Source organism: Pleuronectes platessa, chromosome 21 (assembly GCF_947347685.1).
Source record: "Pleuronectes platessa chromosome 21, fPlePla1.1, whole genome shotgun sequence".
NCBI lineage: Eukaryota > Metazoa > Chordata > Actinopteri > Pleuronectiformes > Pleuronectidae > Pleuronectes > Pleuronectes platessa.
In genome coordinates this window covers 5,644,708-5,671,280 of record NC_070646.1, presented here as the reverse complement: position 1 = coordinate 5,671,280, position 26,573 = coordinate 5,644,708, and the positions used below count along the sequence as shown (strand labels likewise).

Here is a 26,573-nt window from a genome sequence, read left to right as displayed (position 1 = left end):
TCAGTGTCACCGGTGTAGAGGGAGCGCGCAGCAGTGCGCAGCGCATGAAGCCGAAACTACCGCGAACCGTGGAGCTGAACTTTTTATTCGACTCTTGAGGAGAAAGACGAAAAACACATCCCCATCAGTTCGTCTCTTCCACCTTCGACCCGCGTGGAGCTAAATGACCAGAGGAGAGAGAGGAGCTGAGTGATACCCGGGGGCACCATGGAGAGCAAAGGATTACAGCGCTGTAAGATCGTGGTGGTCGGGGATACGCAGTGTGGGAAGACGGCTCTCCTCCATGTCTTCGCCAAGGACTCGTACCCGGAGGTAAGAGGCTGTGTGTGATGGAGAGGGACTGCGGCACAAGTGCGTAAAGTCCCAGGAACCACGCTGAGCCACAACGTCTCCACCGCGCGTCATGACATTTACACCCTCAAAACTTCCAAACCTCACGAGTTGGGAACCGGCTGAGAACTCACAGTTGTTTTTATTTAGGTTTATCTCCTGTGAGTTCCCGCTTTAGTATCACTGACAGTCTGTAGATTCATCCAGAAGAAAGAAAGGTCACATCTCTCTTTATCTTTACGTGATTCCATCTGGCTCCTTGTCTTTTACGGTATAAAAAATGAGCTAAATTAAATGTTTCACGTCCGGACCTTGAGTTTAAATGAAAAAAAAAAAAGTCGTCATCATCATCCTCATCATCGTCACCTTCATCCCCTTCAGATTCATTCAGCTGTGCGCACAAATCTGGGCTCATCTGTGCGCCTTTTTGCGCATCAGCCGTCTGGCACGGAAACGCCGAGGGATCGGATCAGCGGCGATTTGAGCACAACAAGCTGCGTCTGAGCAACACACGGAGTCACCCGCTCACCCCCCTGTCTCAGGATTCAAACATCTAATGAAACCCGGAAAATGTCCAATTCAAACAATAGAATTCACATAAGTAAAGGGTTTATACCTGTATATTCATAGCTGGACTTGGATTTTGACAGGTTGAAGTTATCAAGAAAAATTTGAGTTTAAAAACAAAATTGTATATTTTAATGCTAATACACATAGTTCAGTGAGAAATCAACATTATTCTATCAAATCTGCGTTGTGGGATTGCCAGTATTAAAAGTACATTTTCAATCCCAGTAGGAAATGTAATTTATTGTCATGTAATGCGTTAAAAAATAGTCCAGTGTTTGTTACCTGAGTCACTGCGATGGACCACATTTGTTCTTCACGTGAAAACCTCTGAAGAATAATGAAATCACAGCTCGTTGACCTAAATTTCTGAACCTGGAGATGAGTCAAAGCTCAGAATTGGCCTCATCTACCTTTCAATGCACGAACACACACACACACACACACACACAAACACTCACACATCCCCATTCTCTGAGCAACAGATATTGAAGTCATTATATTATTTTCATATCCCTCAATTTAGATTCAATGATTTCTCATTAACTACGTGAATGACCTCCCCACCCCTGAGCTCTGATCTACTTTCAGCCTCACACACGTCTCTCTCTCTCTCTCTCTCTCTCTCTCTCTCTCTCCTTCCAGAATTATGTTCCCACCGTGTTTGAGAACTACACGGCCAGCTTCGAGATCGACAAGCAGAGGATCGAGCTCAACATGTGGGACACGTCAGGTGAGGCGCACTTGGGTTTTGGGGGAGTTTTTTGGTTTTCCATCTCACCTCGGCTCTGGCGTGGCAGGATTATCATGCCAGGGCGCTGAGAGGTGAGCTGCGTCACGCTGACTCCTCAGAACATCCACTCTGTGTGGGCCACAGATACACATGAGCTGCCACTGTGAGAGAGTTGAGAGCCGCCGGATGTTTCTACTGTCTAATATCTGTGTTCATGCAGCGTTCCAGAGACCATACACAACCCGTGTTGTGTTGACGAGCTGCCACAGCATAAACAACACTTAAAAATGTATCCCACTGGCTTCATGTTGGACTGTAATCACAGACAAAGTTCATTCCTGTGGGGAGATATGTCGATTTTTATCTTTTGAGTTTGTAAATTCTGATCTCAGATTAAGCTAACACTAACATGTGAGGGCTGACGTCATAATCGTCATTTTTTAAGACACACAAAGTCGTCCCGTTGGAGTTTGTGGAGCTCTGACTGTCAGATTCCTTCCGTCTCTTGCACTTTCTTCCTCGAGCTCCAGGCCCTTTTTGCATTTCACTCCCACAACAACACCCTAAAACTTGCTCTCTCTGTTTCACACGCACATGCACATGCACACGCACACACACACACACACACAACCAGAGAGTAGCTTTACGGTGCAGCGTTCCATCAGCCTCCACCCATGCAGACAGACAGACAGACCTGCTCGACGGGCTTGAGATTAAGAGCTGCAGCTGCTGAGGCTGGTGCTGCCGGTCGGTTTGCAGTGGGCGAGGCCGCTCCAATGTGTTTGTACAACACCCATTTCAAATTACTGGTTGTGTGTGTGTCACACACTTACACACACACTCACATACACACCAATACACACGCACACACTCTTTTCTCACACTGAGCTGTGTGGTGGATCACAATTGCACCATGGAAATGCTTAACCAGTCATTTACTCCACCACGTGAAACAATTCAATTCATGTTTTTGTGTGTGTGAAGCGTGTTGGTCCATTCAGGAGTTGGTTCAGTCATATGAATGGAATCTGTGAGGACAAAGACGAGGTGGCACCCGGTGGACCGAGCGCTCCCAGGTGTGACCCTGCATGAATCAGATTTAAGATGTTTCAGAAAAACGAGCCGCACCTTTCTTCATAAATACAATTTAGCAAAGAATCTATTTCTGTCCACACACATCTGCTGACGTTTTATACTTTTTAACAAGCACATGCTTTATAACGGATTTTACCAAGATTCAAACCAGAGTAATCAGAGGAACAACCATTCATACTGAATTTATTAATGGTCTTTTACTTGTTTTACTAGAATTTCTATATCTACATCTAGAGGCTATCTATATATCTATATCCAAATCTATATATAGATAGACTATATCTACATCTAAATGCTCTCTCTATATAGGCTATATCTATCTGTATCTATATCTATATCTATACGCTATATCTATCTTTATCTATATTTACTATAACTTAGAAAGAATGTTAATTTTACAGAGACTGAAAGGAGCTTCAAACAATTATTCAACCATTTTGGAAACAATACAGAACTCCAGCCCAGAGGAGGTTAGCTTAGCTTAGCATAACAGCTGGAAACAATATCTGCCTTCCAGCACTAAACTACACAGTTTAACAGGTTATATCACATTTCATTGTTATGTACAAAACAAAAGTGTAAGAACAAGAATTTGAATATTAAAAGAATGGAAATATGCAATTTGGTGTGAACACAACTTTAGAGAAGATAGTATTGCGACTTTTTTTTAACCTTTGGACAAATACATTCATGGTTTATGCTAAGCTAAGCTAGCTAAGCTTCTTTTCAAGAAGAAAAGCAAATTAGCTTATCTACTAAAAATATAAAGCTATATCTTTAATAAAATTATATGGATATCTGTTAAAATCCAAACATTGAATGGTTTAGATTCTGGCAGGTGATCCGTGTCACAACCTGAACTGGTTTCTTCCAGCTCCGCACGAGCCGCGGACGTGCACGTTGCCTCGCAGCGTCCCCGCGAGCTATTCTGGGTCCGTGTCAGGAGACAGGTGCTCTGGCTCCTACATCAGTATTACAACACTCCCCTCTGGGGCCTGCCTCCTCAGACTAATGACTCGATGGGGGATTACCTTTCCAACATTTACAGTTTCTTATGCAATCACAGTTTTGTTTGAGGATGTAGATTCTTTCTGGTGTGTGTGTGTGTTAGTGTGCGTGTGTGTGTGGCGCATGTGTGTATCCGCAGGCGTGTGCAGGCATGCGTGAGAGACAGCCGGGCGAATGTTTGCAAGCATTCAGATTGTGTGTTTGTGTGTATGTGTATGTCGTTCCAGCGTGTGTGCTGTTTGTATGTCAGCCAAAAGCATGAAGCATGAACCAAAGCAGCGGGAGTGAGTCGCTGACCGAAACTCCAACGTCAAACAAGCGTTATGGAGAAATCTGTTGTGTTTTCATCGGCAACCATCATCACAGTGTTTAAAAGGACAGGCAGCGTCGTATGATCCCCAGAAACTTAGTTGAGGAACACAATAAGGTGCAGGAGGAGCAGGTACCAGGTCTGTGTGACGAAACCAGAACAATGGCCAATCAAAACCAGTCCAAACACCAGAGCTGGGATTGGTAGATGGCTGTACGCCCCAATCTAGAGTCAGTTTGTCAAGATGTGGCTATAAACCGGAGCTGGACCCATTAATCTGTTGTCTGATACAAACTGGCCGATATGAGCCTTTCACATACATATCAGTACCTGTTTGTCGATATATAAAGAAACTTAAATTTACAGAAAAAGCAATTCAGAAAAGATTTGCATTTATGTAACGTTATATTTGATAAATAAACGTATATTTTCTCTATAATATTCATGTTCTTTATAAGGTTGTAGTTGTGTTTCCTTTATATTTATATAAACTCATATCAGTGTTTTACAAAACAATACACTTATGCTCTTATACATATTCCATGAACAGGAAAAATGACAATAATAATAATATCATATAATAACAGAACATAAACATTAAGCAATATTCATCATCATAACCTAAAAATGGTTGTGATTATTTCGTAGAACATTAATATATCAAGCCTCAATTACAGAAATCTTTTACCCCCTAATATCACTAACACTATCAAGCCCCTGAAAATCAATATCAATTGGGTTCAAGTATAAATGCATAATTTAATACTTATATTTATAACTGTTGTTCTTGGTCCACGCAAACATCAGGCAGAGAAACATCAACATGTGGCAAAGCAGCAGACCTGGCAACCCTCATGCACAGGCCCACGGAGAGGAGCCAGTGTTTGGACGAGCTCGCTCATTGTGCAGAAACAAACAGTGGATTTAATTAATCAGACGCTCACTGTGCCACCAAACACTTGCTCCCTGTCTCCTCCATTCTTCATCTCCCCTGCACCACCCGCCGCCTCCTCCACCTCCTGCCTCCTCCCTTTACATCCAAACACGCTCGTTCTCGGACTCCCTGCCTCGTAGGTTAAACTCTCGTCCTCGTTTTCTCTCTCCTCCTGTCAAACTAAATCTCCCCCCCCCCCTCCGTCTCTTGCGTGTACATCTCTGCTACCCCTCATTCTTCTCTTAATCTTTCTGTCGTCTTCACCTCTTTCCTTTTCTGTCTTTCATCTGCTGTTGTGGGCGGCGCCGGTTCGCTACTGAGATCGGAGCCATGTGAGTCAAAATGACATTTACTCTTGGTCATCGAAACACCCGCGTCTCTCCAAGGCCCAGTTAGAAACTGCTCTCGGAAGCTTTTGATCACATCACATGATCTTTTCCCGTCAATTACCTCTGCACAGTCCCTTTTATGTTTAAAGACTTTTAATCCGGGATACAACCTGAGTCTGTTCAAGGGCTTTATTGTGACTTTGCTGGTGTTCTGTTGAAACTAGGCGTTAAAGTGATGCAGGGCCTGAAGACCTGCATTAGAGGAAGTGGGGCAAAAGACACTTTGTCACAGTCTGGTGTTGTTGGGCCTTAATAACACTAAAGTCAGATTGGCTCAGTTGTTTTTCCAACCTGCTTATAAGGTTTTCATGTATAATGCGAAAATGAATTTGAAACAGAAATCATCTTTGGAAACATTTTGTGCTGATTTCTCAGGCAATAATTCATTGATCTTGTAAAAAAGGGGACTGATATTTATGATCGTGAATAAATCAGTGCAGATTCAAATAAAAATCTGGATGCAGTGAAAGTAAATGTGGATTTATAAGAAAACAATCCGGCTTCAGCAGCGGTATGTGCTCTGCTAAGTATAATGTGCAACGGACCTTGTGGAATAACCACCTCAAGGCAATTGTTACATCAAATCACTATAAAACCAAATAGTTATTTATTTATTATGATTACACAACATTGTTGTTGTGCATTGATGAGTAAGGGGAGACTGAGGCCGCAAGAAAACCTGATCCCATCCACATGCGCTATAAAACAGTTTCATTTTGCTCTTCTCTGCACTTTTCTCCTCCTGCTTTCTTTAATTCAATCTATTCTTTCTCATATCCAGCCCGGCTGCCAACCTCCACCCGGTCTTATTCCTCTCAAGGTCAGGAGTCCCACTGTATTGGGGCAGTGCCCTCTCAGCACTCCTGCACTTGATTAGCTTACCTTGCGTTTTCTTTGTCTGACTTTTATGTCCCTCCCTCACTTCTCCCTCACTTCTCACTCAATCCTTTTCTCATTTCCTCTGAAGAACCCTGCACTCCTTTCCCCGCTGCATCCTGGCAGATACCACACATGGCTCACTCTAATCTTTCTTAATGTGCTGTGACAACCCCCCCCCCCACCACAACCACCACCACAAAAAAAAAGGAACAAATCTTGGTGCAGTGTAGAATTTTTGCCGTTGATTGATTTGCTTCTGGCTCACCATCCTTCAACGAATCGACGAATGATCTTTAGGAAGGATGGATCAGGTGTCTGTGTTTGTGCCGCTGTTATCTGCCAGTGCGATCTCATCTTTATCTTTTCTTTAGTTCCTCTTGCATCGATTGCGACTCGGCGAGTGTGTGTAGAGACTTTAGCCCAATGGAATTCCCTTTTCACAAGCATCTGTGTGAAGCAATTATCCACCAATTTGCCAACATGAGGCTTCAAAGGTCATAAATTGCATTAAAATACAGACTCCGGGTTCTGACCTTTACATTATTACTTAATTGTCTGCTGCTAATTATGAATATGCCTCCAGATGCCATTTTCTTCTGTTCTCCACGGTAATTACAAAGCAACAAGCAGTAAGAGCGGAAAATGAATTAGGGCTTTTATAGGAGGGAAAGTAAGTGGATCATATAAGTAGATCACACATGTAGGTGGTTAAAATTAATGTTTTCATATTATCAGTGACACAGCTAGTGAATAGCAGGTGATCGTAAAGGAGCATTTTACCACTAAGGAGTCGGAGGAGACCAGAGTACAAAGAATAGTGGATATTTGACTGACTTTAATCAAAAACACAACTCCTCTGCACAGGAATAATCGTGATGCTGACCCGAGGTCTCAAAAAGCTGCTGATACATGTGCTGGACCAATCGCAAGACATTCTTAGTCGTCAATTACACCCCGTTGTCAATTTCCCCCCTCAATTTCAAATAACTAATTTAAACCAAATTTACAGTCAACATGAGGCCTTGAACAAACATCAGTGTGATAAGAACCACCTAAAAAGACAGAAACCATCTTTGGATTCACTCTTTATCTGCTTGATGTCTAAATTTGCCGTGTAATTTATCTCGGTGTGTTTTAATGGTTTCATTCCACTGCCTCAAATGACGACAAAATCATTTATTTCAGGTCTGAAATTTTTTTACTTAAGCTGGTTTATATTGTAGTCACATAATTACTAATTATGCTGAGTAATTAACAACTTCATAAACACACATACCAGGGTTTGAATTTGGACTCATTAGGAACCTCCGCATTTTACTGTTGCTCCAGAGAAAAATACATTTCAGTGGGAGTCTGAGTTTATTTACCTCTGCAGCTGGCGGTCGACCGAAAGCAGCTCCACGTCCTCAGGGTAGCTGTCGCCATCAAAACACCAGTTTACTAAACATTCAGGTTTCACAGGTGAGGCATGTGAAAGTATGAGGTCAAGATGCAATTAAAAACATTGGGCAGCGAAGGAATGTTTTGAGGTTTGGCCTCTTGAACTCCTTCCAGGCAGCTTTCGGATCTGAGGCATGCAGCCTGGATTTTCTGTGATACTTCCTTGACGAGTCACTAAGAACATGTCCCGACATGAATTGAAACACAAGCGCTCTCAATGCGCACCCTGTTGCATCCCTTCATCCTTCCATCTATCCTAGGTCTACAGAGTCCCTGGCAGAGATCGCCTTAACAAGCCATCATTCATTCATGAGCAGCTTTCATGACCCCTATTAAATGTTGGCTCCTGGAAAGCACTACCCAGATGTGCCCTGACAGAGCATCTGTGTGGCACCTGGCTCCATGACAGATGCCAGCTTAAGTGTGTCCAAGGCTTTCTAGATGGAATTGGTTCCTTAGCCCAAGTTGCTGTTGGCTGTTTGTGCTTAATATGTGCACTGGTGTGTGTGTTTGTGTGTATGACTAGGGGTATGAGTGAGTGCTCTGAGATATTAAAGGAGCAGCAGAATATATAAATAGAGACAGTGAGGAGACGATATGGTGTCAAAGTGAAGCGCTCACTTCTAAGTGCTGAGTGAGGACAAACCGAGTGTCCGTGGGTTTTCATGGCGAAGGCGTGCGCTCTGGTCAATCTGCTCTGGTTCTCTCCTGCCCATGCAGCCCATTAGAAGACCGAGAACACATTGAAAATCAATGGCCTAGATGCGTCTCCACTCTCAATCCCGGGGGACGGACAGACTCTCAGCTGCATGTGTAACTGAGCAGTCCGTCTAAAAGAGACACTGAGTCTGGACGAGCACGGAGACGGTAACACCAACATCAGATGTGACTTTTACACGAGACTCTTACTTGAACTAAATACAGACTTGTTTTACTCGTTTTCACATATTTAGCAATTCACTCACATTTAAAAGACAAATCCTGACACTTACCACAAAACAAACATGTAGAGACATATTGAAACAGTCGCACACAGTTGGACTCTTCCAAAATCATGATCACAAATCATTGACTTTCACCCAAGCTCCAAGTTTCAGCTTGGAAGCAGGCTCACCTCAAATATACCAAAAAAAACACTTCCCATTGCTAATTCTATGGAGCTATCAAGCTAACCCTGACAATAGCAAGGTAGCTAGCCATAGCCAGAGCTCCGTCTCTATTTCTAGGCTATAGCTCCTTCACGATATCTCTCTGATGAAAACATTAGCTGTAGCTTTCATTCATGTTTTCGTTAAAGTTTGTGATAAAAAGGAAAAGTAAAAGGGATGTCGGCATGGAGACTGGACAATAAACACCGTACATCTATCAGGCTCAGTCGAGGCTATACTGGATAAAGCGTAATTAGATGTTGTAGAGCACTTTGTATAGACACAAACAATAACACACTGAGGGCACTCAAGGGGTCTCTCCATCCACTTAAGACCCCCTATATCCCTTATCTATAATGCAAGATATAGCTATGACCGCTCCATTCAACCCCCCCAACACCTCGGCCATTACTGAAAGCGCTGGTGACCCTGTTTCTACTGTACAGCGATATCCTGTCCTTTATACTGTATGAACGCGAGTGTTGCCGGCTTGTATTTTTCTCTAATCTTGTTTCGGTAAAAGGATGAAATACATATCGATGCCGACAGTGTGTTAAACACCACGGGAACCGGATCCATACCGGCTCAGCTGCTGCAAGCCGCTGAACACGAAAATCAAATAAATGGCAAATGTAATTCCGTCTACAACAGACCTCAGTCTCAAGTTGGCCTCCATTACACCACATGTTCCAAATGTCTTGATTTGAAGTGACACTGTAAAAAGGGATGTTGTATTTTAATTATTTACAAGGTGATCCTATAGAATTGTGTGAAGAAAAAGGATTTAGACTTCGGGTCTCCAGTCATAATTCAAATTTAAGTGAGCCATGTTTTAAACAAAGCTACAGGACCATAAATGTATGTTTATTTTATGTAAAAATACACATAGTTTTGATCTTTGCTTTAATCTCTATTTTATTTCCAAAGTACTCTTTAGTCTCTTTCCTTTTCTTTCGTGTGTTTTCCTTTGGAACCCCCGTCTAGCCGGAGAAGTGATTGGAGCAGCAGGACAAAGCGTTTGTTTCCAATAAACAACAAACACGGATCGGAGGTTCATACATTTCCTCTGAGTCTGGGTCCACGATCCAGGCTGCACACAGGCTGCTCCTAACTTACCAGCATATGAAATCACAACAGGGGCCGGGAGGTTTAATGTGAGGGGGAGATGCCCAGATGCCATTCGGTTCCCTCTGTCATTAATTTTAAGGAATCCTGCAGGATGACTGCTGATTTCAGGCAAAACTGTGCTCGCTGGCAGCCCCTTCCCTCTGTGCCCACTGAGTTAGAAATATGCCAGAACATCACACGGAATTTCTCACTGAAATCCTTCCTGATATTCTGTTAGTAGTCCCTATGTACATGGAAAACTTAAAAAACTTTGGTCAGACTTGAGCATTTCTGATTAGACTGAAGCTTTGAAAATATCATAACCTGAGCAAAGACCTTTCAAGTTGTTCCCTTCAAGTGAAGAACACAGGCTTCAGTATGAAACACTGTACAGGTCTTCAACATGTGTGGTGTCATATTGTTGACAGCTACAAGGGCTGTTTGTCCTATTCAAGAAGTACCCCAAGTCCCCTCTAGTGCTTGATTGGTCCTTGAATGATATATAGAGATATTTAACATCTGAGATGATTCTTAAACCTAGAGGATAATGATCTTTGTGTAATTTCCCCAAAATTCGGTCAAATTTTGAATTAGATGAAGCACCTAACTCCTTGAGTTCTACAAATATATACCGTCTGTGCCACTTATCCTTAGGGAGTGTAGCATGAGATGGATCCCTCTCAAAGAATGGACAGAAGTGCAATAGATGTTGCTCGTATATGATAAACCTTTAACTGTATGTGTGTAGATAAAACAACGGAGATGCAGTTGTTTTTCAAGGTCAAGACTGATCGTTCAACAGTTGTTTCCTACGTTGGGGGGGGGGGGCTTCTGTTATTAACATTCAGGGTTTATTTTCTCCGACTTGACAAAGCTCCTCCAGAGCCACAGGCTGAGCAGCACTCTGCGGGACTCGTAAGCAGATCCTCATGTGTAAAAGTGGCCCTTTAACTTTAAGCCCGTTGAGACTCCTGAGTCACTTACCCATTACTCCAAACTAATATTTATAAGAAATCCATCATATGATCCGCTATTTCATGCTCCAAGGCCAAATTGTTTTCGTCACCAAGAAAATGTGATGAATAAACAACACCTTCCAGTTAAATCTATGACATTATAATTGATATTCGCCGAATGAGCAGCCACGTACTGGCTTGATTTCTCTTTTCTTATGTCCCAGACAGTCGTATTGTCCCCACACCTCACACAGCACCGGTGTGCGTCATCCAAGCGGGTCCAAATTATTTATACGTTCAGATGGTGGAAGAAAAATACATTAATCAATAGCATTAAACTGTGCTGCATATTTCAGGTATTCAGACCTGCATGGAAATCTTAAAAAAGGCATTACTTCTTGAGAAGGGCATAACTGGGACAAGCAGAATTTTAATATTAATGAACATTACCATGCAGTGATGGAAGTTGGCAGACAAAAATGCCATAGGAGAGGATTAATAATGATTTTCTGTGCAAACAACTCCAGGTGTGTGTGTGTGTGTGTGTGTGTGTGTGTGTGTGTGTGTGTGTGTGTGTGTGTGTGTGTGTGTGTGTGTGTGTGTGTGTGTGTGTGTGTGTGTCTGTGTGTGTGTGTGTGTGTGTCTGTGTGTGTGTGTGTGTGTGTCTGTGTGTGTGTGTGTGTGTGTCTGTGAGTGTGTTCGTTCTGAATCACTGTGAATTCTGAACGTGAAGCCTGATTGTCTCCACATCCCAGCTAATTACATTTCCCAAAGTACAACAGTGGAGAAGTGTTAAATAATCAGTTGAGACAAAAATAAGAAAAAGAAGATATCTCTGTAACATAAACAAATTTAATCCCTTACAAGAGTTACATTATTTAATATAGAATAGATAATATCACTCCCTTCAATCCATAATTAAGAAACGTGCCCAGCGGGGCTCATTAAAGCTCATTAAGAAACGTTATTCATAAAAAGCTCTGAGCTGAACTTGCAGAACAGACTGGAATATCCAGATGAATTAAAGAAATACCTGAATACATGAGTGGAGTCTTAACACACTTCATCTTGTGGGAATTTGGACTGAGACATGTTGGACCATGTTATCAAAGCACCAAATGAGGGATTAAAGAAAACAGTGACAGATTCAAGTTGTGGGAGCAACTCTCACATGTTGTGTGTCATGTCACCTCGTGATGATGTGACAGGTTGTCAGGAAATTCCACTTTTTTTATTCCGCACAGTCGACTTTCGGTTGAAGCTGAAACCTTTATTCAATTCCACCTGTCGATTGGCAGAAAACAGATGAGCTTTTGTTTTTATAAGTGATTAATTCAAATTAGGTTCCCGGCCATTATATTCCTTATGCACTGTAAAACTTGAAATTGCTTGTGTCTCTTTTTTAAACAGATTTTCAAAGTATCTCCACGATTTGGCTTCATGTGTCACATTACTGTGAAAAACCCGGTGTGGCTCTATTAAAAGATGCCATTTAGATGAGATTACACAAGACTTTTAGGAAGGAAAAAAAACAACACAGGCCTGATATCTGTTAAGAGCAGAAAAACAAGTGGATTACATAAAACGACAAGAGGGAACAAACAGTACATGCTCAGCCGTGTGTAAGCGACCAAACAAGCCCGAGCAAAAGGAAGCTGCAGGTTTTTTGTACGCGTCAAACATCGAAGGCATGACGACCCCATGTGGAGTCGCAGTAGCAGCAACACCACGACTCACTGACTACTCACTGACTACTGTGCGGCACTGTGCCAAACGCTGTTCAGCAGCCGGTAAATATCTCAAAAAAACATGTAAGCGCCAAACAAATATGTGATTCTAACGAGCATTAAACAATTTAAATGACACTAATATCGACGTGGGAGATAAAATACGTGCAGCGCTCCGGTGTGGTTCATGAGCTGGTGCTTGATCAGAGTTTTTTTTTAGACAGAGACAGATGGGTTGAAGTTTCTTTGTGCTGCTGCGGCAACAGCAGGGGTCTTCCCACGAGGGGCTCCGTGTACTACAGGTCCCAGTGAGGGTCAAAAAACGGCTCGCAGATCAATACGCATTAGCTGCTGCTGGAGCGCTGAACATGGATTAGTTGACATCACAGGAACCTTGAGGCGCACGGTCTGTGTGTTTGTGTGTGTGTGTGTGTGTGTGTGTGTGTGTGTGTGTGTGTGTCCCTGTGAATTCATGCTTTTAAGAAAAGACACAAGTCAACATTTTTACTCAAAGATCGTTCTTTTTTTCATTGGTTTTGTCTTAATTAGTTAGTTGATGGTATAAAATGAGGCAATAACATCATGAACTCCTGAGAGCACAATATCTGGCTCTTGAGCTGCACTCCACTATATTCACCAGCTACAGTGGGTACTTGAGTTTTTTATTTCAGTTTTTATTCAGCTGCCTCCTGCACCCAGTTGAGAAAGGTGAGATTGAACCCAAACAGAGAGGCCAGAAAACCAAAGCACTAAAAGACAAAAAGACGCCATAAAGAACCACAGAGCTGAAGGAAACTGCAGAGTCTGGTGATTATTCTGTGTGGATTCATCACCATAAACAACCTCTTTCACATAAAAGTGGACATGATCTGTTCTTAATATGAAAAAACTGATTATACGCTGCTTTGATCGAAGACATGAAAGTGCTGTCAATCTTCTTATGAACATGAAGAAAGCAAATGAGCCCTTATCCAACATTAAATATGTATACCCATTTAAGGAAACATTCCTGACATCCACACAACCACCTGCATGTTGTCAGGAAGGTTGATGACACACACTGAAACCTGTTTGACAGCGTCTTTTAATAAGTGTTTGATTCAAAGCCGGGTTTGGCAGGTGTGTGTTTTTGGAACCACTGAAGAGGAGGAGGAGGAGGAAGAGGAGGAAGGAGATTCGAGCGCAGAGGGACTTAAATCTCAGAGAGGTCTTGATGCTTGTTTATTCTGGCAAAGGTTGGTAGACAGCACAGAGGAGGACTTGGCAGAACAATAAAGGACTGCATAGTATTACTTCAAAAAGAGTACCAAGTAACTGAATACACCTGAGGAGCAATCATCTAAACTCAAACTCAAGTTTTTATTCTGTCCTTTTTTGGGGGGGATGAAGCGATGTGAGAACAGCGTCCCTCACAGCCGGTTAGCTACAGTAGTGATCACAGGTCACCGGCTCACAGGAGACGTCATCGCTTTGGCACAGACGCTCAGTGGAATCAGCACCTTGGACAGCTCTCGTACATCTACAAACATTCACGAGCCATTTTACCATCCGTGTTGTCGTCTACAACTGTTACACGTTACATCTACAGCGGAGAATAGAGTTCCACTTCCATTACTTCTGCTTGGAAAAGCGAAGGAGTCGCAGGAAGTAGCTTTTTTAAAATTACATTAAAGAATAATGGAGTTTCATTATTGTTTTATCCTGTATTCTGCTATGTGGATTTTTTCTTCTCCTTGCTTTGGGAAGTTTGGGCGGAACTTGTTCTGATCTGAGGCGTTGTTTAGAGAACAAACTAAAAAAGAGCGTGGTGAACTAGTTAGAGACCCAAGTTTACTCATATTTAACTAAAGTCTTTTTGAGCCTCCCTCATAAGGAAATTCTTCTTTTATACATATGAATACATCTTTTATTGCTGACGGAGTTTGCTGAGTTTCTATGTGATTATGACGGAGTATCACACATCAAACTGTCTCTATTCTAATTGTATTGTTTTATAATTTCCTAACTGCTGAGGAAGACTATATAAATCTATTTAGAAGACCTTGAGTTAATAATTTATTGTTTTCATGGTGAAGAATTAAGCTTTACATGAAGAAAATATTTGTCTCACTTGAAACGACTGTTATTAAATTAAATTATTAAAATCTGTTTTATTTCAAGTTAAAATTATGAATCTTTAATTTGATTTATCATTATTTTATCACATTTGATGTTTTCAGAGTCACTTTTTGATGCATTCAAGGGCAGATAAAATCTTAATCACCTCATGTCGTGTGGTGCTTCTCTCTGTTCGTGAGGTATCTTTAGTCGCAAATACATCATCTGTCAAAGTGTTTTGCAACAGTCGGCACGAGTTCTAATGATAACAGCTGACCAACAATAGTCTGCATAGCTGTAACCTACATAGGCCCGGTGCACTTGCAAAAGCGCTGACAAAGCGGCTCTGCAAATGACTTGTTTTACAGCGTCCCATCCAGCTGCCCAGAATTTGACCACGGCTTCAGGTGGGAGACAAAAACCTCTTGTTGTCTTTTGTGTGTGTGTGTGTGTGTGTGTGTGTGTGTGTGTGTGTGTGTGTGTGTGTGTGTGTGTGTGTGTGTGTGTGTGTGTGTGTGTGTGTGTGTGTGTGTGTGTGTGTGTGTGTGTGTGTGTGTGTGTGTGCCTCGAGTCAGGTGATATATAAGGTTTAGTTAAAGGTTAGCATTAAGCAAGGAGTAGTTAAGGTTATAATTAGCTAAATGTATGTTATAGGTTCGGTTGGATTAAGGTTCAGGTTTATGTTAAGGTTAGGTGAGGTTAAAAACTCAACTGAAAAACGAATGAACAATTCTTAAATGAAGCAATATGCATGAGATAATTGTAATCTTTAATATTTTTTAACATCATATAATATACATATACATTATGTATGTTATATCACTTAAATACATTTAATAGCATTTTAAATTCCTCCTCTCAGACCTGATTTCATGCAGGAGAAACACAGGTGAACAAGTGTGAGGTGTGAATCAGTCGTGAGGTTGATTCTTCCTCCTCCTCAGTCCCAGATGCTGTCTGATTTTTTTCCAGATTGAAGACTTCTTCTTTTTCGGCGTCTCCTCAGACAACTCAGTCTCCACAGGTTCTGAAGCAGGGAGGGCATCAGAGAGGGACTCCAGGTAGGCAGGTTTCTCCTCAGCAGCACTTTTGCGGAGACCTCTCATCTCCTCCATCATCTGCAGACGGAGGAGGTCCTGCTCAGCCTGGAAGGAGTGCATCTGAGACGTGAGTTTCTCAAGCAAAGCCATCAGGTGGCTGGCTTGCTGCCCGGCTCTGAGGTAGTCCGCTTCAGCCCTTTGACTGATCTCATTGTTTGAAGCTCTTAGTGTCTCCAGTTCATCTAGGAGAGCTTTGTTTGTGCTCCTCTCAAACTGTAGCTCCGAAGCAAACCTCTGCTGCTTGATTATATGAGCCTCCTTCAGATCCCTCCATATCTCCTCCTGCCACTCATGATGCTTGACATCCTCTCTCTCTTTCATTGAGAGTTTAGAAGTCAGTTCCTCCACTTCTCTCTGCAGAAGCATTTTTTCCTCAGCAGCACTTTTGCGGAGACATCTCATCTCCTCCATCATCTGCAGACGGAGGAGGTCCTACTCAGCCTGGAAGGAGTGCATCTGAGACTTGTCTTTCTCAAGCTCAGCCTTCAGGTGCTCAGCCTGCTGCCCTGCTCTGAGGTTGTCCGCTTCAGCCCTTTGATGGATCTCTTTGTTTGAAGCTCTTAGTGTCCCCAGTTCATCTTGGAGAGCCTTGACTGTGTTCCTCTCATACTGCAGCTCCGAAGCAAACCTCTTCTGCTTGATTATATGAGCCTTCTGCAGATCCCTCCATATCTCCTCCTGCCACTCATGATGCTTGACATCCTCTCTCTCTTTCATTGAGAGTTTAGAAGTCAGTTCCTCCACTTCTCTCTGCAGAAGCATTTTTTCCTCAGCAGCACTTTTGCGGAGACATCTCATCTCCTCCATCATCTGCAGACGGAGGAGGTCCAGCTCAGCCTGGAAGGAGTGCATCTGAGACTTGTCTTTCTCAAGCAAAGCCATCAGGTGCTCAGCCTGCTTGTTGCTGGTTGACCTCTTTTCCTCCTGCCAATCGTAAGCCAAGGGGTAATCAGTAGGAACTGGTGTGAGTAAGATGCTGCAGTCGTATCTATGTGTAGAATGTTCTATATTGTTCAAGATTATAGGCATTTCATCCTTTGATGTGTGTGTGTGTGTACAGGTATAGCTGATGTAATGGGGACCTAAATATATCTTCTTTAACCCTTTGATACAGAGGCTATGCAAACCCCTTCTAAGGCACAACATGGGTTAAAAATGACCCGTATTGACCTACAATGTTATTTAATACACAGCTGAGTGTTTCTTTGCTATATTTTTGGAAATTAATTTATTTCATCATTTAATATTCAATTTTCATTAAATATCCTGTTTTTGATTACCACGAATAATTACTTTCCTTTTATCTTTCTCAATTTATGAACTAAAACGCAGTGACACCGTTTGAGCCTGACGTGAAATATGTGATGTCGCTTTTGCCCATTTCTCAAGCTGCTTGTTTGGAATGGGGTGTTCTCTTGTCCTGTGTTAATGCTTCAGAGCTATTTCAGAGTTATTCCTTGTCATTAGTGAGTCCTCCTCCAACAGTTCTACTTCATACTGTCACTTTTTATTGTTTGTTTGCTAAATGTTGTCTGCAGACTTGTTTTTATTAACAGTCTATGGTTAGAAAGCTTTGTGTCAAAAGATTGGATAAAGTCAATGTTTATAATAAAATGAGACTGAATTTGCTTTATTACTGTTCTTCTGTGTGGTTTGCAGATACATGTGAATGATCCGTTAGGTCTGTTAAGCATCAGCATAATCTTCAACTCTTCACAAAATAAAAGCTCTGTAAGACAGCTCGATTTAGGGCATTGCAGAAACAAAACTAATGTTGTGCTTTGACTTTGAAGACGTCTTTCTAAAGGGAAGTCATTCTGTGAATGTTGCTGCCGTGATGGAGATCAGCATCTGTGTTGGGTGTCTGTCAGTCCCATGCTGAAATGAAAATAATCAAATTATACAAATGATCTGGAAGCGATTTTGACGCAGTTACCGAATGAGCTGTTCATAAGACATCCACTGACTGCTGTGTGTGTGTGTGTGTGTGTGTGTGTGTGTGTGTGTGTGTGTGTGTGTGTGTGTGTGTGTGTGTGTGTGTGTGTGTGTGTGTGTGTGTGTGTGTGTGTGTGTGTGTGTGTGTGTGTGTGTGTGTGTGTGTGTGTGTGTGTGTGTGTTTAACCCATTTGTCTGGAACCGGCTCTTAGCTGAGCAGGACCCAAACCAAAGAGATACTATCACAAAGGTGGGAAACCCAACAAAGACAGGAAGTAAAACACATAAGGTGGGAAATATGAAAATAAACAGGAAACGACGGCAGTCATTCCAAAACAAAGGGTCATGAGAGAGAAAAACAATAAATATGTCTGAGATCATGGAAGAAATCTGTTCTGGAATTAATCATTTTCATGATGCTGTTAATGTTCAAACTTAATCTGCACCGACAAAAAACTGAAACACGAAACAAGGGCGAGTGAGCGTCTGTGCGTGTTTGTGTGTGTGGTGTGAATGTGTGTGTGTGTGTGCCTGTGGTGTGAACGCAGGGTAGCATGTGTAAAACCCAGCAGCAGGAATTAATCAGAGAGACAGCGGAAAAATGGTTGTAGCCTTTCAGTTTGACATTTTTTAACCACAGAAACACAAACACGTTTTGCTCTGGGGCCCAGATTTTGACAGCGCAACACAAATGAGGGTAAATGTGGCTGTTTGTTATTTGCCCGTGTGTCTCTGCACACATCATGTAAATGTAAACTGCCCTGCTGGTGTGTTGATGTTGTGGAGTCGACATTCAGAAATGATTTGGCAGCTTCAAGAAAAACCCTCACGTCCTTAAGTTAGTGTGGATTTACATTCGCTTGCTTTGCCACGGAGGTTGTGTCTTCACTCTTGTTTGTGTTATTTGTCAGCAGGATAACGCAAAAACCTAAAAACCGATATCGATCAAACTTCCACTCTGTGTAATCCATACATTTATTTTCCCACTCTCTTTAAAGAAATATAACAATTATTCTTTAACATGTCTACAAGCTACTAAACCTAATCCATATATTTTGTTAACTTAGATTTCACAGTTTTCAACATTTTTCGAATATAATACACAGATCTTGATTTTCCATTGTTTAGGATTTGTTTTATGAGAAAATAGATAATTTGGTTGATCAGACCACTTCCTTTTCTTCTTCTATATTTCTACTATAAGAACTAGACAGTCAGGCTTAGGATGTTTCGACCTTGGCAGAGGCATGAACTCCACTGAGTGCCACTCTAGTCAGTGACATTTGAGCAGATAAATCCATATAAACATCCCTGAGTGCAGGTTGAGTCATTACACATATATATTATTCATGTTTTAAAAGAAAATACAAATGTTGTGTTTTTTTGACATACATCATGTGTATTTTAAGTGAATATTTAATAATAATGAATAATCAATTTAATACACATATATTTTCAAGAGAAATAAGAGTCTGCTTCATTCTTCTCATTGCAAACGTTGGATTATTTTGGGAACTGTGACCTGTGTTTTCGTGTTTGTGCTACGTGCGGCAGATTCAGGGCCTGTTCTACGAGTATGGGAATTTTCTCTTCAACCTTTTGTCTTTTTGTTGAGTGGCCAAAGCCCTGTGCACGTATAGTGTCGGAGACAATGAGTGAAATGGAGAGGGAATGCTGTCCCCCACCCAGAAAGGAATGTGTCCCCTTGCCCAGGTCACAATGCCTAATTCAGCCGGGGGCCCCCCGAGCAATACCACATGCCATTCTGAAATACCAGGTGAAGCTTTGTGTGAGCCATTCATTATGTCACTGTCACATGTCTGTCTGCTGGCTTATTCAAGACTGCCAGACAAACAGCCCTGGGGTTGCGGACGGGGCCCCTTGAAAGCAGTGAATAACACCCACTGGCTGTCACCGGCAGAGTGGCTGGGTTCATCCTAATCATCATTATTATCCTTTAATCACAGTTGTTACCGCCGAGGCTGCTCTGTAATGACTCACTTTGACATTCAGAACTTAACCCGTCAGCAAAGTGACTATAAATAACATTTAATCTACCTGGAAACACTGCTCATGTGTGTGTGTGTGTGCCTTTCGCCCGCAGGTTCAGCCTACTACGACAACGTGCGCCCGTTGGCCTACCCCGACGCGGACGCCGTGCTCATCGTCTTTGACATCAGCCGCCCGGAGACCATGGACAGCGTGCTGAAGAAGGTCAGTGAACACCGAGCGGCGGCTTCTCGGTCCCCGCACATTCCTGCGGTCGGCGACCATCACTCATCGACCACAGTCGTCAATACAAGGCCAAACACTTTATCTTTCATGGAGGGCAAGTTCTCACAACTTCAGGGGGTCCATCTGAGAACTAACTTGACCTCTGACCCCTCTGGTAACAGCGGTAAACACTGACCTCACAATACAAGCGGCGGATGCCAAAGTGACACGTTGAGTGGTCACTTTATTCACAGTTTAGCAGCAAAATAATGGAACTGGTCCTCGAGTAAATTCCTAAGCATCTAATTTAAAAGCTTCAGAATTACAATGTGCCATCACGTTTCCTTTCATGTGTATTTTTTAAGCTTATTTTACATCTGTAATCTTCCGTTTTCAAATAACACCACAGCACTTTTCTGTGACAGCCTTCCTCCCAACATCCTTTTTGCACTTTCCAATTTCCCCTTTTAGAGGCTCTTTTCTTTCTCAGCATGGCTAAGCTACTATACTGCCGCTTGAATCCTTATCACAGCCCCTTTTCCCTTTTTGTCTCTTTTGTTCGCTTCAGTCCAATCTCTCTTCAAAGGCTCATTCAAATCTCCCATGTCAGGCCGTCTGTATCTCCCTCTTATCGAGTATTACACAACTGAAGATGTTATCCCAGTCTGACACCCTTCGCCTTTTTTAATGCTCCAACCCCGGCACAACATTTTCTCACCTCTTCCCTTTTTTTTCTCGTGCCTTTCTGACTCGCACTCTGCCAGCGCTGCCGTATCTCCACCTTTGCATGATTCCTCTCTGTTTCCATCCTCCTGCCTGATTGGATTGAGCTGTCAAATGTTTGTGTGATGATGAGATGTGATGCGCTCGTTTCTGCATCCAACACAAACAGCTCCAAGGGAACTAAGGCTGGATAATCGTAATCACAGGTTTACAGCCTTGATTTAAAAAAATGACTGAGGTTTGTTCTGAGCACAAATAACCCGGCCAATAATTTTTTTTTTTTTTTTTTTTTAAATAAATGTGTTTCATCATTTAACATTTTAATTATGTTTTAAATAAATTGGAATCTTTGGCCCGAGCACAAAGTACAACCGAAGCTGTTTTGCAGGTTTGTGCACAAGTAAACAAACTTAGAGGGTTGATAAATGTGTGATATACATCTCAGAGGAGTCTCCACAAAGCAGCAGTAAACAACTAATATTTGAATGATCTCAGAAAATGGTCTAAAGCACAAAGGTACATGTGAATAAGAGTTTATGAGCAGAATGAAAAGGTCACTGGGCCACGTGCATGGCTCAAAATGATTAGTCTCTGAATTAATCACGGCTGTTCACGTGCACAACGTGCAATTAACCAAACAGAGGTTCATCTTCCATTTAAAAGCCTGATTCGCTTGCATCTCAGTAGATTGTATTCATAATGGCAAAGTATGAAGAGAGACACTGCAGAGGTAATTTGTGTTTGAAGTAAAAGCACGAGAGCAAACAGGTGTGTGTGTGTGATGTTGAACACACACTGTGCACAGTTCTACAAAGGTGAAATCACTATATTGATAATCTGTCCTTATACTTTGGATGTACTATAACATGGGTATTGGATGCAATTTAATGAAAATCCAATAAATAGTTGATCATATACAATATTAAGTATAATTATTGAGCCTTAAAACTACGTGTGTGAAACGTGTGTAATATCTTTGTATTTTAAAGGAAATATTGTTTCCTCGTCTGGTTCAGTTTCCAGGATTGCAGATATCTTTATAAACTGAATTGTCAGCTGCACTTATTGAAAACTCTGAATTTACGCTTCTATAAACCCGACTCTCGGATCCGACAGCTCGCTCTCCGCTCTCTATCTGGAACAAAACTCTCCCCAGTTCTCAACATTACGCAAACAATAAACCGCTCGTCCCATGGGTCCTTTGTGACTCATCGAAATTGCTCTTATTCACCGGGTGCACGCTGCTCGGTGGAGAGAGGCGCCGAGAGGCAACCGCTCGCTTCTGCACGGCAGCACAACAGCGGCTGGCGCAGGCGTCTGGGAGAAGAGACGTCTTTGTGAGCGGGAACAAGTGGAGCAACAGTGCTCAGTGTGGCTGCCTGTGCCACGGTGTGAGGAGGGAATGAAAGGAGTCTCTCAGAGAGAACGAGGGCGACGGAGGGGAAGAGAGAGATAGCTTGAGTCATGTTTGTGGTGTGTAATGACTATTGTCTGTCTCGGTGCGTTCTGGACCGAGAGCGTCATGCGGCTGCTGGGAGCTGCAGAGAAGAACTTGACTGTTGTATTGTTTCGGTTGTGGTTTCTGGTCTTGTCTTCATGTCAGAAGAATTTTTATTTTAGCATTAAACGTGCTGCGAGTTCAGAACTTTAAAAAAGGCTTGTATAGTGTTATTTTTCAGTATCCATTATGTTAGTATTCCTTATGACGAATACTTTCACACTGGTACACAGTTTGGTACACAAAACAAATACTTTTTATGTGACACAGGAAAAACATTTCTCCCATAAAAATCAAGCTCAGGTTCTCAAATTCTTCTGAATTTTATTTTGTTGTTTGCGATTTAAAGTAGGGTCTAAAAAATGGAATCCTATTATTAAAGAACAGTACTGAATGTAGACAGATACTGCAGCAATACATGCCAATTTCGTTGTACTACTTTGTGACAATAATATATTGGATTCTGTTATAGAAACATTATTGACAATGACACTCATATGTTCAGGTGTCCACATACTATTGGCCACATGGCGTTTTTATCCTCTAGTCACTGACATGTGTTCCCCTTTGATTCACAGTGGCAAGGTGAGAAGCAGGAGTTCTGCCCCAACGCCAAAGTGGTGCTGGTCGGCTCCAAGCTGGACATGAGGACGGACATGAATGTCATGAGGGAGCTCTCCAAACACAGACTCATCCCCGTCACCCACGAACAGGTGAGCGTCTTTGAGTTATTCAGCATCAACAATGTGTGAAACATGCGGTTCTCACATAAACAAAACTTTGAAACACTAGGATTATAAAAGACTTGAGACTGAACAAAGAGGGAGGCCAACAGAAGGATGTGCGATAATACACTTGTTTTGTTTGTGTCTTGGAGCGATGAACAGTGGCACACATGAATTTGAATAGCCCATTCTCATGTAAATGTGAATTCCCCATTTCATGGCAGCCGTTTGTCAACAAATTAATATGTGCTCACACCTCTGACGCAGCAAAGGTAAAGACCTTCATTGTCCCGACGGTAATGAAGTCAATATTTATCCATCAAGAGTTTTCACAGCCGCAAGTGTTTAAGCATCAAAGTTGTCAAAGTTGAGCCAGAACATGGATGTTTTCCCTGGAATGTAGCTGCAGACACGTTTGACTAAAACAACCCTTTGTCCCAGATGTCTTGAGATAGAGAGAGAGAGAGAGAAAATACTTGTGAATGACCGTTCACTATAACGAACCACACAGTTCATGAGCAGCACACAAACTGTGAGACTTCTGCTGTAATCAGCTCAAGGCCGTCAAAGCAGTGACGTGGGAACGTTTCCATTAATGCAAAAATAATGCAGCCTCCCTGGCAGAGCAGCCTTTAGTATTTCCTTCATAGAGGAGGAATATTGTCGACTTCTTCAGTGTGATTTCTGACACTGATACTGAATTCCTGCAAATGTTTCACCACAAAAAGGTTAAAGGATTCAGCTGATGAATCTCAAACACATAGTCATAGTAGTATTAGTAGTAGTAGTAGAGAAGTTCCAATTGATATATTTCTTTGTCCAGTTCAAGGATCTGAGGACCAAGGGGGTTCAAATTGCTGAGCCCCTTGAGGTTTATTTGTAATTTGTGATATTGGGCCGTGAATAAAATCTGAAAAAAACCGTCCATCATAAAGAAACGTTATGTAGGTTTCCTTTTTTGAATTTAGAATGTACAAAAAAGATGTTGGAGAACAGGTAGCAAAATGAATTGACATTATAAAAAATTAAACCAGGTCAGATTTAAAATGGTGCTAATCACTACTGGGAATAAGCTGAGCTTTTACACTTGAGTTTTATAGTCACACACAACGGACTTGGATATTTCACAGCTGTGTGAAGGATCTGCCTCATATATGCTTATGAGTCTTTTATTAAGATGAGAGTTTAACTGACCAGGCACAATGGTGGGATTTCCACAAAAGGAAGTTAAGGAAATCTAACAGTTTGTACAAAACGTTTAGGGCATGTTTTAAAAGTGTGATGAAAAAATAAATTTTAAAAAGAACCTGCCAAATGCTAACTGTTACAGGATGTTGTGTAAATCCTTCATTTGCCTTCAATGAATTACCCAGGATTCATGTACTTCAGGGGTTTGGTTTGGTTTAAATTATACAGAAAATATCATTTCAACCACATGAAGTATTTTTCTGTGACACACAGTTTGTTTATCACATCTCTGAGGATTAGATTTCCACTCGCTAACTGAGTCACTCACTGTTACAAGCAAACACAAGCTGAATGCTTGAGCTGCATTATTCAATATTTTATGGCAAAAATCAATAAAAGGAATACTTGTGATGTGAAAGAAGTCGCTCACGGTGAAGAACCCGTGGGAAATTTATCTTCTGCGGTTCACACTCAACTGTACGGAGCGAGCCTCGTTCTCGGCAGCAGCAGCAAGGAGAAGAATTCAGAGAAAAAGCTCTTAACCAACTGCGACTAGTGTGTGAACATATTTTGCATTAGGAGCTAGCGCAAGATATTTCCTTCATAAGTTAGTACTGACCAAAATAAAACCAAAAGATGGTTCATGCCTAACGTCTCCACAAAATTTCATGAAAACCTGTTGAGTAATTTTAATAACCTTCCTTAACTGCATGATTTCTTAAGAACATCTTAGCAACATCCACTTTAAAGTGTCATTGCATGTCATAGTTGTGTTTAAATCTTGGTTCTACTGCCTCCTACTGGCCAGAATTCAGGTAACGAACCTTTAAGTCATGTGTTTTTTACGTTAACTCAACCATTCTGTCTTTCTCTGTGTTTGCAGGGCACAAGCTTGGCGAGGCAGATCGGCGCCGTGGCCTACGCAGAGTGCACGTCAAAGTATTCAGAGAACAGCGTCCGGGACGTTTTCCACGTCACCACGCTGGCGTCCGTGTCCCGCATCCACCGGCCCCTCCCTCAGCTCAAACGCGCGGGCTCACGTCGCGGCCTCAAGCGGGTCTCCCAGCAGCCGCCTCGGACTGAGATCAGTGAGCACCCGGCTCCCATAAGGAAGGACCGGGCCAAGAGCTGTGTGCTCATGTAGGACCGGGGTTCGACCAGCGAGGCCGACCCAGCGTGTGCCGATGGAACACGAACCATACCGCACATGAACTTAATTTATTGGTGATTTCTTGTCCGCTCTTTGCACTTTGCACTGTGGGTTCTTTGAGGAATTGTCGATCTTTAGCAAAACTCTCCTTGTTGTTTTTCTCTGTGGCTGTGTTCTCTGGGGGGGGGGCTTTTACTTAAACGTGGAGACAAAGAGGCCGGTGAGCAAATGAAGCACAAGGACAGACAAAAAGTGTGTGTTGAGATTAAAGAGGAAAAGAAATGAATTAACGGGTCACCCTGCAGGAAGCGGCTGTAACAAAGCTGGCCTCGACCTCTATTATGTTGTTTTCCTGTTTGTGAAAATGCTATTCTCTCTTTAGGTGTCTAAGTAAACGAAGCACAATACAATGCACGCAAACTGTTCCGAGTTTTCTGTTCACGACAGGGAACGAACTCGCATGACGGGTCGACAAAGAAAATCTGGACCAGCTAAATACTCGTGGGCTGAGATGACACTAATTTTCTTAAACCACAAGTGCTTTTTAATATTGAAAAAATGGATATAATCACTCACCACATAATACTGTTGTGAAATTAATACTGTTCTAACGATCCACACGGGGAAGGGAAGTCACAGAGGGAGTAAAGAGGGTGATTGTTATGTTGTACGTGTCATAATGAAATAAAGAAAAAACTTGCTCTGCTGAGTGTTGAAACGTCTTTAATATGTAACATACTCATTTGACTTTGGCCTTGATCCTGAATAATTGTGCTCGGGAGAAGAATTGGATTCATTCAACTTTTGAATTTCTCAGTGCATCTCAGTTCACTGGAGCAAAGGGCAGAGTTGTTTCTACCTCTGAACATTGTCTCAGTTCGACGGGAACATGTCTCGTTGACAGATTTATTCTGTAACTTGCACAAAATGTACTTTAACCTGAAAAAAGAAAATTGAATCGAGAGAAAAAAGACACTCGGCTGATGAAAAATGAATTAAAACCATCAATCTATTGTAGTAGTCTTCTCTGCGTTAATGTGGACACGAAAATATTCTGACAGAAGTAGATATTAGTTTAATTATGATGTTTACATGAGTTGCTGAAAAATATTCTTTATAAACTCATTTGCCTGAAACATGACGTCCTACTACGATTAAGACGTCTCTACATCATGTGACAAAAATCTGACAAATCCACGTCTTACTCTGATATTCTGACTTTGAACTTATTCAGGCTAAGATGATCAGAAAATGCTGTTTGTCCAGCGTTGAGTTACTCTTGACTATTGTATCAATCGGGTTCATATTGGAACATTGGTT

At 42.0% G+C, this 26,573-nt stretch overlaps 1 protein-coding gene across 1 annotated transcript; it reads left to right on the top strand.

The window, feature by feature from the left end:
• Positions 1 to 8: 8 nt before the first annotated feature.
• On the top strand, positions 9 to 25,962 carry LOC128426719 (rho-related GTP-binding protein RhoN). The gene is made up of 5 exons (XM_053413749.1): positions 9 to 312; positions 1,543 to 1,630; positions 19,860 to 19,969; positions 22,769 to 22,903; positions 24,987 to 25,962. The coding sequence occupies exons 1-5, from the start codon at positions 208 to 210 to the stop codon at positions 25,245 to 25,247; spliced, it is 699 nt and encodes a 232-aa protein (XP_053269724.1). The 5' UTR covers positions 9 to 207; the 3' UTR covers positions 25,248 to 25,962.
• The last annotated feature ends 611 nt before the right edge of the window (positions 25,963 to 26,573 follow it).